General features: G+C 38.1%; 1 protein-coding gene across 3 annotated transcripts in view; it reads left to right on the forward strand.

Annotated features, from left to right (window-relative positions):
* Positions 1-19,511, forward strand: part of LOC150098028 (band 7 protein AGAP004871-like) — a 271,678-nt gene that overhangs the window by 188,550 nt on the left and 63,617 nt on the right. For all 3 annotated transcript variants that reach the window (XM_090406497.1, XM_090406498.1, XM_090406499.1), the window contains exon 6: positions 19,201-19,256. In XM_090406497.1, coding sequence (XP_090262623.1) covers positions 19,201-19,256 — 56 coding nt within the window. The remainder of the gene's footprint in view (positions 1-19,200; positions 19,257-19,511) is intronic.

Below are 19,511 nucleotides of genomic sequence, written 5' to 3' on the forward strand. Positions count from 1 at the left end.
GTGGCTAAAGGTGTGGAATTTTTGATTAAGACAGGGTATATGTGGAATTACCATTCTGGCAAGTATGTTAAGCCTAGGGGATTGCTTGGATCAGTGCCATGGCATGTGCAACTGCAAGGGCTGGACGTCGATAGAGCATGGGAAGTGGTCAAGGAGCATTTACAGGAGGTTATGGCTGATTGTATACCTAGGGTCTGAATAGTAAAACAAGTAGGGGTTAAATGGATGAATAACACCATTAAGCTTGAGCTGCAAAAAAAGAACCAACTGTGGAGGGAATTTAAAGAAAGGGGTGACCTGCAGGCACATGAACGGTATAAAGTGCAGGCCAGAAGGGTAACGAGTGTGGTAAAAACAGCAAAAGCCGATTATGAAAGGAAACTAGCTATGCAAGCAAAATAGAATCCCAAACAGTTCTTTCAATATGCTGCAAGCAAGAAAAAAACTGTACATGGCAAAATGATTTTAAGGAATGACGATGGTAAGGAGGTCACTGAACCAGTCGATATAGTGGAGTAACTGAGCGCACTTTGCAAAAGTATATCATCCAGGTGGTGACATTGAAAAAATGAAGGAGCCATTAGTTTATACGGGAATTATGATGAATGAAGTGGAGGTGAATAGTCTATTACAGAACCTTAATGTGAATACATCTGTGGGATTGGATGGTATACTGGCACGGATCTTGCGTGAAGCGGCTAAGGAATTATCTTGTTTAATCGGAGTCTCGGGTCTGGTTTAGTCCCAAAGGCATGGAAAGAGGGGAAAATAGTTTCACTGCATAAAGGAGGATCCAAGACTATGGTTGCAAATTACCGACCGATCAGCATATCAGGAGTTGTTGTCAAGGTCTTAGAGAAAGTAGTCAAGAGAAAAATACAGGAATGGATTGATGAAAATGAGATACTGTACAGGGGACAGCATGGCTTCGTAAAGGGTAGATCATGCCTGAGTAACTTGCTCAAGTTTTATAACAAGGTGACGGCTGAACTGGATAAGGGAAATGGGTTTACAGTGATACTGCTGGACCTGGCAAAGGCGTTTGACAGGATACCACATGGAATTCTAATCCGTAAACTACAACATATGGGAATGGATATAGGGTTGGTGAGATGGATAGGTGGGTGGTTGATGGAAAGATATCAAAGAGTGGTTTATTCAGGAGTGGAGTCAAAAAGACGGCCTGTGACTAGTGGGGTGCCGCAGGGTTCTGTTCTTGGACCACTGCTGTTTAATCTGTTCATTAACGATATAGGGAAGGATCTAAGTGGAACAGTTCATTTGTTCACTGATGATGCAAAGTTGGGGAGGTCGATAGTGAATGCAGAAGATGTCAAAGTCTTGCAGGATGACTTAGATAGATTGGAGTTCTGGGCTAAGGAGAATGGATGTCAATTTAATGTGACAAAATGTAAGGTTATGCATTTTGGGGTGAAAAGATTAGCAGCAGTATACCACATGGGCAGAACTGTACTCCAAGAGATTGATGAGGCCAGGGACTTGTGAGTGTTGGTGGATAGGGAGATGAAGTTTAGGGGGCACATTGCGAAAGTAGCTAAATCAGCTCATCAACTCACTTGGTTGTTGAAAAATACCTTAACGAGCAGAGACAAGCAAGTTATTGTACTTCTGTACCAAGCCTTGATAAGACCTCATCTTGACTACTGTGCCTAGATTTGGTCACCTCGGTTCCTTCTTGATGGGGAGGAGGTGGAGAGGATCCAGAGGCGAGTGACTAAGATGATAGCAGGTCTATGGAATGAACCATATGAGAACAGGTTGAAGATTTGTGGGTTGCAGAAACTGGTTGATAGGCGGAAAAGGGGAGATATGATTGAGACATTCAAATTGCTAAAATGATTCTATAAGATTAATTCAGAGGATATTTTTGAGATCAGGACTGGTGGTGGGAGAACTAGGGGACACCTATGGAAGCTGGGCAAGAGTGTGGTTAGCAGTGGTGTTAGAGCTGGGTTCTTTACTTTTAGAGTGGTAAATGAGTGGAATAAGCTGCCAGAGTCTGTTATGGGTGCTATGACAGTGAGCGAGTTCAAGGCAAGGTATGATAGATACTGTGGGAATGTCGTATAGTTGTGTGGACATGATGTTTAGGGCCTCCCTCGATGAGTCTAAGGACTCCCTGGAGTAGCCCGAAAATAATAATAATAATAATAATAATAATAATAATAATAATAATAATAAAGATATATCTGTAACTACAGTAGTAACTCTATCTCAGATCAGGGAACGTGAACATGCAGTCTTGTTCTAGAAAGTTGCTCAACATGTGGAATTCTGCAGTTAAGAAAAGGTTTATGTAGAACTAACATGAACTAACATTGATATAATATACCAATATATACATTGATGGTATATATTGGTATATAAGACAACTTAGGTGGCAGCTTGGAGCAGTGTCATGGCATAAGAAGCTAAAGAATGAATGTGAGTAGTCCATGGGAAGTAGTCAAAGGTTGTTTGAGAGAGAGAGAGGTACATAACTTTACTCCATGCTGATGGTAGGTAAGGGATAGAAGCAGAAGAAATAGTTGAACTACTGAGTGATCTTGCAAGGATATGTCATTCAGGTAGACTCTGTAGTTACTGATGTTTCAGAGGCTAATGTGAGAATTGAGGTAGATGAATTGGAGATATTCTGCGTATCGAAAAATATCAATGTGAATACAGCAGTGGAAGTGCTGATCTGTCAGCATGTGTGCTATGAGAATGTGCAAGAGACTGAACTGCCTCTGATGAAGTTGTTTAATTTAAGTCTGAGCTCTGGAAGGGTTCCAAGGGGGGTAAGGTAGCTCCATTACATAAAGATGGCCCCCAAGATGACACTAAGATAGTTGGGATACTAAGCAGTCACTTTGAGGGTATACCATCCTGGAGGTGGATTTGTAGTTACTGATGTGACAGAGGCTGATGTGAAAATTGATGTAGATGAACTGTAGGTACTTGACATACTAAAAAATATCAATGTCAATGCAGCAGTGGGTCTGGATAGTATGTCAGCTCGTGTGGTATGAGAATGTGCAAGTGAACTGGCAGTGCTTCTGGCAAAGTTGTTTAATCTGAGTCTCAGTTCTGAAAGGTTCTTAGGGAGTGGAAAGAGGTTAGATAGGTCTATTACGTAAAAATGATTCCACAACAGGAGCAGCATATGAAACAGAGATTAGTATCTGTGGAGTTGTAGTTAAAGATAGAATTCAGGAATGGGTGGATAGGAATATGATATTCTACAATGGTCAAGCATGGCTTTGTGAAATGTAGGTTCTGCCTTAGTAATTCACTCATATTTTATAATAAAATGACACAGCTGAGTTAAATACAGAAAATGGCTACATGATACTGTTGGACTTTGCAAAGGCATTTGATAGAAAATGGGAATGAATATGAAGCTTATGGCATGGATAGGGTACATGGTTGACTGACAGACATTGGAGGGTAGGTATGGTGGAGTAGAATCAAGGCAAATGAATGTGATAAATAGTTGAGTACCTCGGCTTTTACTAGGACCACTGCTGTTTAATCTGTAGAATCTGAAGCATCTCTACATTTGTAGAGATATTCCAGATTCTACATAAATTGATATTGTAAGCAAAAGATAATACATTGATGGTATATATTGCAGGAAATTGATGAGAATAGAGAGTCAGACAGAGAATTGAAGTTCAGAGGTCATGCTTCAAGATAATGGAAAATAGCTCAAAGAATTATCTAGTTGTTGAAGAACACATTGACAAGTAGAGAAGAGGTTATTATCATCCCTCTTTATAAGGCTGTGATATAACTGCATCTTGACTACTGTACACAGATTTTGTTATCTGGGTTTCTTGGAGAGAAGGTGGTGGAGAGGATCCAGAGATGAGTGATTGAGATGGTGGCAGGTCTGCTTCCTGTGGATTATCCTATGAGGATAGACTGAAGGTGTGAGTTGTAAAGTTTAGTTGACAGACATGATGGGACATAATAAAAAATTATAACTTGGGGGAGGGTGATTCCAAAGAAAATTTCAATATGTGATGAGTAGGAAGATAACTGGAGTCAACGCTGCAGATTGCATAAGAGTGTAGTTAGTAAGAGCGTGAGAAGTTTTTTTTTTTTTCACTATGAGAGTGGTGAATGACTGGAATAGATTTCCAGAGGCTTGTAAATGGTCTCACAGTGAATGAGTTTAAGTAGAGATTTGATAGAAATTGTGTGAATAATGACTAGTGTGGGCTTCCTGTGATGAGTCTTCTAACTTCATGAAGGTGCCCATAATAATGATCAGCTAAATCACCATTATTAAAGGTGGGATAGCCGATCTCATATGGAGGTAGCAGAATTTTTTCTCCTGGAATCTCGAGTTTTTCACTCATACAGACAAATCTGCCTTCAGAACACGCGCCGTTTACAGACAAAAAATACTGTTGTTGGTGATGATGGTGCAGTAGATGGCATTGATGGTAGTAGTGTTGTAGTAGGAGAATTAAGTAGTATTGGAGAGGATGAGATGTATTTAGCAAAGTAGAGTAGAGTGCCCTCCCACGATGAGTCCTTGGACTCCCTGGAGGTATCACGTAATAGTAATAATAATAATAATATATTCACAAGGAGCATTCCTCTGATCTGCTATCTTGATCACTTGCCTCTGGAACCCTCCACATTTCCAGGATAAATAACAATCTACTGCTCTTACAAAGAAGGATAACAACATCCTTATTTCTGCTGGCCAGCCTGTGTTCTTTTACAGGTGAGTGATTCTTTAACTATTTTCCTGCAACAGCAGGAAAATAGTTAAAGAATCTTCTGAACAGCTTTCTGTCCATCATTATTCCCAAATTCTTTGTTTGATCAAACTTCTGCAGCCTAGTTCAATCAATGGAATAAATGCTCTTCAATCTGTGCAGTTATAATTTATTTATAATAAAAAAAAACTGTTATGTATTACTTAATGCATAATTTATTATATTTAATTAATTATGCATAAAGTTGTCATTCTGGCAGATGTCAAGGTTGACATCTATAGAATACAACAGATTTCTATCCTCTACTTTGGAAGTGTCTCTTTATTTGTTTGCTAATGATGTAAAGTTGAATTCAGTGAAATGGAGCAATTTAAACATGAAGTACCTGCAGGAGATATGAATGGACTAATACTATGGACAAATGATAAAGAATGCTAGATCATTGCTGCCAAATGGAAATTACTGCATTTTGGATTGAAGAAATTCTGGATTATTATTAGATTTATTATTATTATTATTATTATTACCCCAAGACCTCATGGAGTCAAAGACTCATCTGGGAGGTCCTTTTATCACACACACACACAGCTCATCATACCATGTCTTAAACACACTCAAACTCCTTGCAGACACGACACTCTTAGGCAAGGCATTCCAATAATTTATAACTCTTCACGAAAAAAACCTACTTCTCACTCCCCTACTCCTCTTTATAGTTTCCAGGGATGATCTCTGGTTCTCCCGATCTCCCACTATTTTCTGTAGAACTTCTCCAGCATTGACAACCACTTACTAACTTGTAGATCTCTATCATATCTCTCATCTTCCTCCTGTCCACCAGACTCTGCAAATTACATCTTCTCAATCTTTCCTCATACTCGACATTCCAGAGGTTAGAAACTACCTTAGTCAGTTGCCTTTGGACCTTTTCCAACGTCTCTTCGTTCTTCTGAAAAACCAGGTGACCAAATCTGGGCACAATAGTTCATGTGTGGCTTAATCAAAGCCTTATACAACGGAACAAGAATCTCCCTACTTCTACGTGTCAGTGTCCTCCGTATCATTCCCAAATGTTTTTGTGTAGTCTTCACAATTTTTGCTATGTGTCCAATAAATATATGATCCTTATCCACTATCACCCCCTGATCTCTTATTTCCTCTACCTCTGACAATATATTCTTACCGGGCATATATTCTTCATCCCATCTTTGTTTTCCAAATTTTAAAACCTTACATTTTGCAATATTGCACACACACATTCCCATTTCCATGCCCAATCACTCAATTTATTCAAGTCTTCTTGTAAGGCCAGAACATCTTCTCTACTCTTCATGGTTCATCCCAACTTTGTATTATCCTCAAACGACTAAATACATCGCCATCCAAATCTTCACCAATATCATTAATATACAAGTTAAACAGTAATGACCCTAAAACAGACCCTTGAGGCACTCCACTAGTGACTTTCCTTTTCCTGGATATCGCTCCCCAATACACAACTTGTTGATACCTATCAGATAGCCAGTCTCCAATTCAATGCACTAATATCCAACCCCATCTGCTCTAGTTTGACTGTCAACTTATCATGAGGTAATCGATCAAAAGCCTTTGCAAAATCCAAGTATATTACTGTGTATCCTTCTCCTCTGTCCAAGGAAGCAAAGATAATACCATTGTTGTTAACCCAATTCTGGATCCTAGTTCTCACAAGCTTCTCCAACAACTTAACCACAACACCTGACACACAGATAGGCCTATAGTTTGATGCTTGAGTTCGATCACCTCCTTTATGAAGTGACACAATCTTGCCCTCCTTCCACTCCTTAGGAACTTGACCCAGTGCAAGACTTGTATTAAAAAAATGTGTCAAGGCTGGCGTCAACACCCTGTCACATTCCTTCAGAATACGTGGTGATATATTATCAAGTCCCACAGCCTTATTAATATCTAGTTTGCTCTACTCTCCATACACCTCTTGCTAAGTCTCTCCTCACTATCATCAACTGCTCTCAATCTCTCCATGAAGTCACATTCACAAGATTGAAAGACCTTTATGAACTGCTCATTAAGTATCTCCACCATACATTCCACAGCAGCTGTCTTTATACCATTTTCTCCAATCAATGTCATCCTTGCATAATCATGCTGGCTACATATCGGAAGAACTCCTTAGGATTCTTTTTGGCTTTATTAGCTAACTGCTATTCATACTTTAGCTATCCTCACCAACCAAGTCACCCACCTTGCCTGGTCTTTGTGAACCTCATAGAATTGGTTATTTCCACTTCTCTTATGCTGTCTCCAAAATGCCATTTTTCTCTGTATTGCATGCTTAATCTCTATTCATCCATCTCACACCTACCTTATTTAACCTTCTCACCCTTGGAATACATTTAGACATTGCATCTACTAAACAGTTTTTGAAAATCCCCCAAGCTGCATTGATCTCTTTTCCAGCTAACTCCTCATTCCATGCTCTACACCTGCAAGCTGTCTCCTGAGCCCTTCATAATCACCCCCCCCCCCTTGTAGTTCCAGTTATAACCTATTCTCACAGAGTCCTCACACTGCTGGCAACCATCCAGGTAATCACCTCATGGTCACTCCCACCAATTGGTGGATGATTTGACAACTCATTTATAATTACATCCTTTGATGAGATGACCAAATCCAAGACCCTCGATCCTTGCGTGCCCTCTCTTACATAATGTCTGAGGTAGTTATCCCTCAAAAACTTAAGAAACTCATTTTCTTTACTTCCAGTTGCTATCTCATCATTCTAGTCTATATTGCCATAAATAAAATCACCCATAATGATCACTCTTTTCTTATTTACTTGGCTAATTTGATCATACATTTCATTATCACCACCACCATCCACATTACCTGGTCTATAACAACATCCAACCAAATATTTGATTCCCTTCACCTCTGTCTCACACCATACTGCTTCAAAACCACTGGCACTATTTCCCTCTTTCATCTCTACTTTGTATGGACATAACTCTTTCTCTATCATCAATAGCACTCCCCCTCCTTTTTACCCCTTCTATCCTCACGAAACACATCATACCCTTCCATCTCTATTCCTGTTAGGATATCGTCCTCTTCCAACCATGTCTCACTTATTCCAACAATCTTTGGGTGAACAGACGCAATTAGTGCAACTATTTCATCTGCCTTGTTTCTTATACTTCTTGCATTTGTATACAAACACAACAGCTCATTTCTGTATCTACAGCTAGTTCCACTGATACCACTCGTTCGACGTTATCTCTCCATGCTCGACTGGGGCCATTTCCCTTACTGCTTATTCATTTTAGAACCGTCTTCAATTCCAACTGTTTCCTCTTGATCCCAGGTCATCCCATTCCTTTGCTGTCTACACATGCTTTCACATCCTCGTGGAGCATCTACCTTTCTCACGCTGTGTACCCCCTGTCCACCCTGGGCCTCTGCGTTTCCGTTCCTCTTTCACACCCATTATATATGACATCTGCAAGGAGTTTAAGGACTCATTACTGGAGCGTACTCCACATAACCCACCATCTGCATAACTTAATCTTATACACAACACTACTATCCATCTATGCATGTTTCCATTAAATGCCCACTATTGTTTTCAGTAAATTGCTTGCGTACTACTCTGACTCATTTACCTGTATATGAGATGAAAAATATGCATACAGGAAACTCAGCTTGTATGTGGCTTTCTTTGGAAAGAAAATCCCTGCTATCTCTATATATGATGAGCTTTAACTCCACTTCATTTAAAAAAAAAACCACAAATCAAACATGGTTATATTGAGGAATGTGATGTTCCATTGTTCTTCCAGTTGTACTATGGAGGTATTTAATAATAATGTGTCTGCTATATAACTATAAGATGTTTATAATAATGTTAATATATTAATAAGACTGTGGGAGCTGATAATATATCACCACATATTCTGAAGGAATGTGCCAGAGAGTTGGTATTTGCCTTTACATATTTTTTAATGAGTCTTGTACTGGGTTGAGTTCCAAAGGAATGGAAGGAGAGCAAGATTCTGCTGCTTTATAAGGGAGGTGATAGAACTCAAACATCAAATTATAGGCCTATCCATGTCAGGTGTTGTGGTTAAGTTGTTGGTGAAGCTTGTGAGAACTAGAATCCAGAATTGGGTTGACAACAATGGTATTATCTTTGATGGACAGCATGGATTTGATAAAGGGAGGTCATGTTTAAGTAATCTACTTAGTTATTACAATAAGGTGACTGCTTCCTTGGACAGAGGAGAGGGATACAGAGTAGTATACTTAGATTTTACAAAGGCTTTTGATAGATTACTGCATGATAAGTTTATAGTCAAACTAGTGCGGATGTGGCTGGATATCAGATTAGTGCATTGGATTGGAGACTAGCTATATGATAGGTATCAGCAAGTTGTGTATGGGGGAGGGGGGAGGGAGCAATATCCTAGAAGAGGAAAGCCACTAGCGGTGTGCCTCAGGGTTTAGGGACATTGTTGTTTAACCTGGATGTTAATGATATTGGTGAAGATTTAGATGAGAATATTCAGTTGTTTGGGACGATCTATGAAGAGTAGAGCAGATGTTGTGGACTTACTAGAAGATTTGAATAGATTGAGTGAATGGGCACAGGAATGGGGACAGTTCAATGTTGCAAAATGTAAGATTTTAAAATTTGGGAAACAAAGATGGGATGTAGAATTTATGCTTGGTGAGGATATATTGTTGTAGGTGGAGGAAATAAGAGATCTTAGGGTGATAGTGGATAAGGATCTGAAATTTAGGGTACACATTGCCAAAATTGTAGGACAACACAAACAATTCTGGGAATGATGCAGAGGACACTGACTTGTAGAAGTAAGGAGATTTTTGTTCCATTTTATAAGGCTCTGATTAGGCCACACATGGACTGCTGTGCACTGATTTGGTCACCTGGTTTTCAAAAGGACAAAGAGATGTTGGAAAGGGTCCAGAGGTGACTCACTGAGGTAGTTTCTGATCTCTAGAATGTTCAATATGAGAAAGGTTGAGAAGATGCAATTTACAGAGTCTAGTGGATAGTAGGAAGAGAGGTGATACAATAGAGACCTACGCGTTAGTAAGGAGTTGTTATAGGATCAATGTTGGAGAGGTTGGAAATCAGGGGAGAACCAGAGTCCCTGGAAGCTGTATAAGGAGGATGTCAGTAAAGGAGTGAGAAGCATGTTTTTGCATGCAGAGTTATAAATGATTGGAATGCCTTGCCTGAGAGCATGGTATCTGCAGAGAATTTTAGTGTGTTTAAGGTATGGCATAATGAGCTGTGTGTGTATGACAAAATGACCTCCCAGATGAGTATTTAATTCCATAGTGTATTATGATAATAATGTAATAGTGATCACAGAAAGTATGGAGTTGCTGTTGCATTGAATATCAATCAGCACAATTCATTTTTTGAGTCAGTAAGAAACGGCATAAAGTAAAAGAAAAAGTTGGAGTTCTAAACAGCAGAGTAGAAAACTAATACTAGACATTATCAAAGAATGAGCCATATGGGTTCATTTTGGCAAAGTGAATTATAAAGAATATTAAAGATCCAACATTATTTCAAAGCCAAATATATGTAGAAACGCAGAAGAATGTTTCTAAATTTTGCCCATAGAACTTAAGGGAATATAATCCTCGGCACTGAAGTTGCCTTATCTTGCACTACTTTAACGACATGAGCGCCGTCCAGGCACCCATATATTCACCTTTTTATTATTATTATTATTATTATTATTATAGGTAACTCTACGGAGTCCTTAGACTCATTGAGGGAGGATCTACACATCATGCAAAGAGCTATCCAATATTTGAGCGTATCTGTCATATTTTGCTTTGAACTCATTCACAGTCATGCCATCCACAACAGACTCTGGAAACCTATTCCACTCATTCACTACTTTCCAAGCAAGAAACCAATATTAGCAACAATAGCTTGTTAACTACACTCTTACTCAGTTTACATGGATGGCCCCTAGTTTTCCCACCACCCTACCTGTTCTGAAAATTTCCTCTGAATTAATCTTGTAAAAAAAAACCCTCAGTAATTTGTATGTCTCAATCATATCACCCCTTTGTAGCCTATCAACCAGTTTCTGTAACCCACAAATCTTCAATCTGTTCTCGTAAGTTTCATTCCATACACCTGCTACCATCTTGGTCACTCGCCTCTGGATCTTCTCCACCTCTTCCTCATTGCCAAGAAATACAGATAATGCCCTTGGTGCCCAGATCCGTGCAAAGTTGTCAAGATGGGGTCTTATCAAGTCTCAATAAAAAGGTAATAACATGCTTGTCTCTGCTCCTCAAAGTATTCTTCAGCAACCAAGTAATCCAATTAGCTGCTTTAGCCACTTTTGCTATGTACCCTCTAAATTTTAACTCCCTATTCACTAACACTCCCAAATCTATGGCTTCATCAATTTCCTGGAGTACAGTTCCAACAACATGGTATACAGCTGGTAATCTTTTCACCCCTTTGCTCAGACTTGTAATCTATCCAAATCATTCTGCAAAATTTTAACATAATCTGTATTAACTATTGCTCTACCCAACTTTGCATCATCAGCAAACAACTGAACAGTTCCTCTCAGATCCTTTCCCATATTGTTAATGAATAAATTAAACAGTAGTAGTCCACTACTGTAGCACAACACTAATCACAGGCCTTCTTTTGGATTCTACTTCTGAATAAACTACTCTCTGATACCATAAACCACCCTCCTATCCATCTCACCAACCCTATATCCATCTCCATGTGCCAGTTTAGTGATTAGAATTCCATGTGGTATCATGTCAAAGGCCTTTGCAAAGTCCAGCAGTATAGTACGCCCATAGATTCGAGACCCTTCGACACTTCTGTGCATGTCACAAAAAGGAGAATCCATTCCAATAATAGGATAATCAATCCATCTTCTGGGATGAGTTTGTTTATTATTACAGGTTGGAAAATTTAGCTTTTCTTTTACGAACATTGTAGTTTTTAAACTAGTACAGTGACAGACAAGAAAGCATGTGATTTCGCATGTTGGCGACCATTTCACACATCCTTCATTTCTTTTTCCCCTTCAGCATGAATCGACTATTCTTGGCAGAAAGCCAAGCAAAGCTCTACAAAGTGTGGGCGTACTATATCACTGTAAACCCATTACCTGTATCAAACTCATTAGTTCATATGATAAAGTTTTCACTGACCTGATAGCTGTTGTGAAATGGTTGGTTTTTTTCAGAGACCAAGCAGAATCCTTAAGAGAGCAAACACTCATTCAGTACTAATGCAATCCTATGTCAGAGAGTTGTTATTTTCATAAGTGAACTCTTGGTCAGTGCGTAATAGTAATTATCATAGAAACACCCATAGCTTCAATTTGGCAATATAAATTATAAAGAAATAGGGGATATTAAAGATTCAACTTTATTTCAAAGTCAAATATATGTAGAAACTTAGAATTATCATAACTTAGTATTCTCATAAGCTCTCTGGTCAGAATTTTGAAACTTTCTACCGAGAGTTGAAACCAGATTAAATCAACTTTTCCTATACTTTAACAACCACTCCTTATCTTTTATTCTGATATATTATTACTCCTGATATATTATGTTATTACCTATAACATTTAGAGAACTCTTTGTTCTCTTCCATACACCCTGAACTTGCATTCTTGGTACATTATATGGATGACATCTTCACTATATGGCCACATTCTGAAGTTGCTTATCTTTGTTCCTAGCAAAAGTCAACAAGTTACATCCACATCAAATTCACCTTTGAATAAAACAAAAAAATAGGAAATTATTCTAAAAAAAATTGGCATGATTATCAGAATTCTACAAAATATAAAGAACATGTCAACTCAGATGTCATCTGATGATCTAAAAAACTAGATATTGTCAAAAGAATTATCCAGCAGAATGGCAGCTGTTCAAAGAAGATCCAGCTTATCATAGATAAACACAAGTGTATCTCTAAGAAATCTGATTCTGTATGTCCCAATCTCTTATATTACTGGAATTTTAAAAACAATTTCAAGAATCCTGAAAAAATATACCCATTTGCCAAACTTCTTTCCTACCAATAAATTGTTCTCTGATTCTTTGTTCTTGTAGAAAGATGTATGTAGCTGAAACTGGGAGAAATTTTGAAATCTGTAACAAAGAACATGCAGATGATGTTAAAAATGAGAGAAGAATGAGGGTGACTAGCACACATCCTCACAGAACATCACAAGGTAGATTGGCAAGCCTCCTCCATACCTTACTTAGAAGAGGATACTTTTTTTGAGACTGTTAATGGAGTCTTCTGAGGTTATTTGTTCACATGGCACACTAAATAGAAATCAAGGACTTATACTTCATGACATCTGGAAGTCATTAAGTAGTGCATGTGACATTTGCGACCTCTATTATGCCTGTAATTACATACAGAGTTAATACATAACAGCATATAGTCTGTGCAATGTGCCTAATGATTCTACTTTTTCTTCTCTTCTGTCCTCAAGATGGGTTGAGTCCTAAATGGATAAAAGCCTTCCACTGTTCTCTGTCCAAAGTGAGCTCTTTCATATGCCAACAGTTTTGAAAGTCGAATGCAGGTTTAAGGGTTAATCTTGGTCTTCCCCTGGGTCTTGTACCCTCAAATACCAGGCAAGGAAGTCTGTCTGGTTCCATTCACATAACGTGAGCAAACCAATAGAATTGATGTTTTTTCAATTTATAGAAATAACAGCTGTTGTAAACATTTCAACTTTCATGCTTTTAAATATCTTCCTGAAGATACTGTTAGAAACATTGAGAATGTTCTGGAGGTTATTGAAAAAGTTTCAAAGAGGCAGAAAAAGGAACCAGAGATCATAACAATAGTGTAAAAACTGAAGACAGACATTTTAGATGTCTGGAGTAATTACTTTGAAAGATTATTAAATCTGATAAATGACAGAATTGTAATAAAAAATCAAGAGAAATGCAGTGAGGAGTACATATCAATCCTAAAAGTAGACAAGCCTATCAGAAACCTGAAATGTGAAAAGGCAGCTGGAGTAGATGACATTATTATTATTATTATTATTATTATTATTATTATTATTATTATTATTATTATGGGTATCTCCATGGAGTGAGTGGACTCATCGTGGGAGACCCAAACTATCAAAACAATATCTATCATATCTCTTCTTGAATTCATTTACAGATGAAGACCTCACAATTAAGTCAGGCAATGCATTCCACTCATTCACCACCCTCCAGGCGAAAAACTTTGTTCTCACACCCTTGTTAACCACACTTTTCCTTAATTTCCAGGGATGACCTCTTGTTCTTCCATCACTATCACACAGCTGAAACATTATCCCTGCATCAATCCTATAAAAACGTTTCAGTAATTTAAACGTCTCTATCATATCCCCTCTTCTCTGCCTATCAACCAACCTCTGCAATCCACAAGCTCTCAATCTATCAATGTAAAGAACATTTTTTACATCACTCATCAACTTAGTCACTCTTCTCTGAGCCCTCTCCACAGCCTCCTCATCTCCAAGGAATCCAAGGTGACCAGACCTGAGCACAGTAATCCAAATGTGGAAGTATTGACGCTTTATAAAGGAGAATAATAACTGCTTTATGTCTGGATGTTAGTGTGTTCCTCAATAACCAAGTAATTCTATGTGCAATCTTGGACACCTTAGCAATGTGTCACCTGAACTTCATCTCCCTATCTACCAACACCTCTAAGTCCCTAGCCTCATCAATCTCTTGGAGTACCGTTCCATCAACGTAGTATACAGCTGGTAATCTTTTAATCCCAAAATGCATAACTTTACACTTTTCCACATTGAACTGACATCCATTACCTTTTGCCCATTTTGCCAGCTTATTTAAATCATCCTGCAAACTCTCAACATCAGCTTGATTTTTTATTGCGCTACCCAAATTTGCATCATCAGCAAACAACTGAATCCCTTTAAGGCATTTTCTATATCATTTATGTACAAATTAAACAACAATGGTCCAAGCACCACTCATTAAACCACAAATTAAACAACAATGGTCCAAGCACCCAGGTGACCAGTGGTGTGCCCTGAGGCACACCACTGGTCACCTGCCTCATCCTGGACTCTGCTCCTCCATACACCACCTTCTGGTATCTCTCCCTGAGCCATTCTCCTATCCATATCACCAGTTTAGTATCCGTCCCCATCTGCTCCAATTTGTGCAACAGTATTCCATGGGATATCCTGTCAAAGGCCTTAGCAAAATCAAGAAATACCACTGTGTAGCCATTTCCTTTGTCCAACTCAGATGTCATTCTATTATAAAAAGTTAATAAATTGCTAAGGTAGGATCGACCTTTAACAAAACCATGTTGGCTCCTATAGAGTATCATATCCTGATCCACCCATTCTTGAATTTTTTTCTTTAACCAACTTTTCCATATTCAACCATAAATGCTGAAGTACAGAGGTGTAAAGGTTTTGCAGTAATTACACTGCATAATTCGGAAGGTCTGACTTTAACATCAGATTTGGATGATTGAAGTAGAGCTCTCATAATTTTCTGCTAAATATAAAGTAAAATAAAAAAAATCTGAGAATTACAAAGGAATCTCCCTGCTGAGGGCTGCAGGTAAGATGTCAAATTACAGAAAATTGTGGAAATGAAATCTGGTGAGGAACAAGCTTGAGTTCAAGTGAAGTAGGGGTTGTCAGGATCAGATTTCACTTTACAGCAAATAATTTTGAATTTGCATTTGAATAGCTTGGAGTGAGTGCACTGGAGAAAATGTTGCTAGATGGAAGTGCAGTGTGTGATGCAAGCAAGATATCAGAAGTAAGAGATGAAATAAAGATCAGGAGAGTGGTATTGAAGAGATAGAAGTGCTTGGCAATTGAAACACTAGTAGTGTGAAAGATGAAGAGAGAACAGGAATGCAAGAGGAACCGGGAAATGGGGGAGCCTGGCGGACAGGGAGACATGGTATAAGAAGAGTGAATGTATGGAGATGATCAGCATAGAAATGGAATAGATCGGGATATGGGCAGGGAAATTAAGACTGAGTGGATATATGTGGTAAGCAGTAATAAAGGTGATTTGGCAAGGGTTAGGTGTGGAGAAATCACAACCAATGAGTGGTTTGGGTAGGACTGGTTATAGACCTAAAAGTGAACTGCTGTGTTTATTTACAAATGTCAGAAGTATCAAAAATAAGGGAGATGAAATGGTTTCACTTATTGAGTTTATTCACCCCAAAATCATGTGAATAAGTGAAACATGGTTGAATGAAGATGATATCCTAACAAAAATGGAAATTAAAGATACAGTGTTTTTGGCAAGGATAGAAAGGACAAAAAAGGGAGGGGAAATGCTGTTGATGTTAGCAATGGAATTATGTCACCATAAGATACACATGAAAGAGGGCAATAACAGCAGTAGTTTTGAAGAAGTGTGGTGTGAGGCAGAGGTTGACAGGAAGACATATTTAGTTGCATGTTGCTATAGGCCAGGGAATGTGGAGGGTGATGATGAAGAAATGTATAAACAACTCAGGTTAGTGAACAAAGGAAAAGTAATTATTATAGGCAATTTTAACAATAGTGTTATAGATTGGAATGAAGAGATAGCATTTGGAAATAAGGAAAATGAATTTCTTGAGTTCTTGAGAGACAACTATCTCAGTCAGAATGTAAAGGAGGGAACACAAGGATTGAGAAGTTTAGATCTGATCATTTCATCACAGGAAGTAATTGTGAGTGGTGTTTCACACTTTTAACCAGTTTATGAGAGTGATATCATGAAGTGATCGCCTGGATTATTATTATTCGTGACACCTCCAAGGCGTCCAAAGACTCATTGCGGATTGTGGCTAGCCTGTGAAAACTTCTGTGAGGAAAGGATATATCTGGGAGTAAAAGGCTGGTGATTATGGCAAGTTTAGGAGGCAGCTTGGAGCTATACCATGGAAAGCGGTAAGGAAATAAATACTGCTTGGGAACTGACAGAGAAATACATAACAGTATCAGTGCATGAATGCATTCCAAAGGTCAAAAAGGCTGAATAAGGTAGGTGTAAAATGGATCAATGAAGGGCTTTATCATGATATCTGAAAGAAGAAGGCACTTTGCAGATGGTACAAGATGAATACTGGTAATAATCAGGTACATGAAAAGTATAAAGACAAGCTAGGGGATGACTCAGTTAGTAAAGGCAACAAAAGTACAGTATGAGCAGAAATTAACAAATAAGGTGAAGAAAAACCCTAGAGAGTTTTTAGATCTGTAGCAAGTAGAAAGAACAATGATTATCCTAAGATGATGTTCATCATCAAATACCTGGTATGTACCCTCAGGGGGGGGGGGTTACAGGATAATTATGATAGTACTACTTGAAAATTTTACACCGTTACTAACTTCCGATCAACAATTTTTCTCCAAATTAATCTTTATCTGTCAATCTATTTACATCTTGTTCTTCCTCTAGATCTTTTCCCTGATAACCTGGCAGATTAGCAGAACACTTGTTTTGCAAATCTTTCCTCTCCCACTCTGTTTAAGTGACCATACCACTTGAGATAGCTGTGCTGACACATTCCTGAATGCTAACAATGGCAAGTTCTTTCCTAAGATCCTCATTTTTAATATGATACTGCCATTGATCTGTTCACTCCACTAATCTTTCTCAGAACTCTCATATCAGAAGTCTCCAGTCTTTGATCATGTCTTTTATTTCTAACCCAACTCTCAGATCCATAAGTTAAAATTTATTTGAACACCATCTTGTATACAGCTAATTTAGTGTTTTGACTAATTTCTTTCTTATTCTATATAAATTTATTATTATTATTATTATTATTATTATTATTATCCAGACCTCTATGGAGTCAAAAGACTCGTCATGGGAGGTCGTTTTTAGGAAACACAAAGTTTATCACACCACTCCTTGAGCCTATTGATGGTTCCTGCTTTAACCACTCTCTCAAGCAATGCATTCCACAGTTCAATGAATTCCAGTCTCCTTGGATAATGAGATAATCTTTATTTGGAATTTGCTTTATCACTGAGTTTATTTGTACGTAAAAGTCATTAATATGTTCTTCATATAACGATGTAGTTGCATAGACCTATATTATTGATACATTCATTGGTTTTCCTTTAAGTCTGACGAGCTATTCTGCTATTTATAGGTTTAAAATCCATCACATATATTTTTGTAGTTTTATGAAATAAAATAACAACTTCTTCCCCCCCCCCTCCTCCTCATTGTGTTCCTGAATGAAGCAGAATGTTTCCCTCATCTGTAACAAATTCTCCTGCTTGTGGCCATCTGATCTCACAAGGCCTCATGACAGACCAGTTATAGCATTAGAATTCATATTGTAGTGATTTGAGTTTGACCACCTTTGTGGAGTGTTTTGACATTCCAGATACAAACCATAAAACTCCTCCTGAGCTGTACAGAGTTCTCTTTGTTGGTCCATATTCTACCAGCAGCAGACTTTCTACCACCATCCCTGGCAGTCCCAGAAGGTGGCATGGTCCTTATTTGTCCAGACAACAAACCGAACCATTCAAGGATGCTATAAGACTGTCTCCATATGTGATATGTGTAGATAGGTGGCACCCATCTTCTCTCCTGTCTTTAGCCTACTAGGTAAGGCAAATTGCTTGGAGAGAAGGCAGGCTCCCAATGCATGAGATGAAAGAAAAGAGTAAAATAGGAAAAATTCACCTCTAGTCCTTAAATACTCTAACAGCATTGGGGGGGGGAGAAGAAAAGAAAGAAAGAAAGAAGAGTCAGGACTAGTCTACAGACAATATAACATATGTGTATTACATGAAGGAAGGCATGATCCAACTTCAGGCACCTCAGGTTCATCACTCCTGTACTCACTAAAGTGAACCATTGAGGAAGTTCAATAATCTACATGTAGCCATTCAAAGCTATAGTAATTTATATGTTCTATCATATTCTTGCCCTTCTATCTATCAACATTAACATTCTTTATCATTCACCTCACCAAACTCTCACATCCTTGTAGTGAGTGATCTTTGACCATCCTGCTCACTTACTTCTGGATTCTCTCTCCCAATTCCTTATTCACAAGAATCCCAGGTAACCAGATCTGTGAGCCATAATCTAGACATGGGCTATAGATAAGCCTTCTTTGTCTCTGCTTGTTGATGTTTTCTTCAATAACCAAGTAATTTGTAACTACTTGGTCTGCTTCTGCAGTATATTTTCTTGACCTCAGCTCCCTATCCACTAATACTCCAAGATCCCTGGTTTCATCAGTTTATTAGAGTCCGTTTCTGTCAATGTGGCATAACACAGCTTGTAATGTTTTCATCCAAAAGTGCATAACTTTACTTTCTTAGTTATGTAGTTTAAAAAATATTAAATTTAACTTCCTTTTTTTCTAATTACCTTCCTTTATTTTTAGTCTAGTCTAGATGAAGCTACAGATCCATGGGGTGTGAAAGTTGAGAGAGTAGAAATGTAAGTTCACTACAGTTTTGTGTAAATCATTTTGTATCTGTATTAAAATGTTTGTAATATAGCTGGTCTGGGACTTAACAGATGCTAGTTAATAAAATATTTTGTTTGGTAAAGAGATCACATCATGCTGTCTGTTGAGACTGTTTGTAGAAATCATTCTGTATATTGAGACCACTTGTGCAAAGTATCATAGGTAATGAATTGATAAATAGTACAATAATCTTTTCTCATCTGAATTAATGTCATGTATTAATT

This window comes from Typopeltis vanoorti, chromosome 16 (assembly GCF_054136105.1).
Source record: "Typopeltis vanoorti isolate ZY-2024b chromosome 16, IOZ_Tvanoo_1.0, whole genome shotgun sequence".
Taxonomy (NCBI): domain Eukaryota; kingdom Metazoa; phylum Arthropoda; class Arachnida; order Uropygi; family Thelyphonidae; genus Typopeltis; species Typopeltis vanoorti.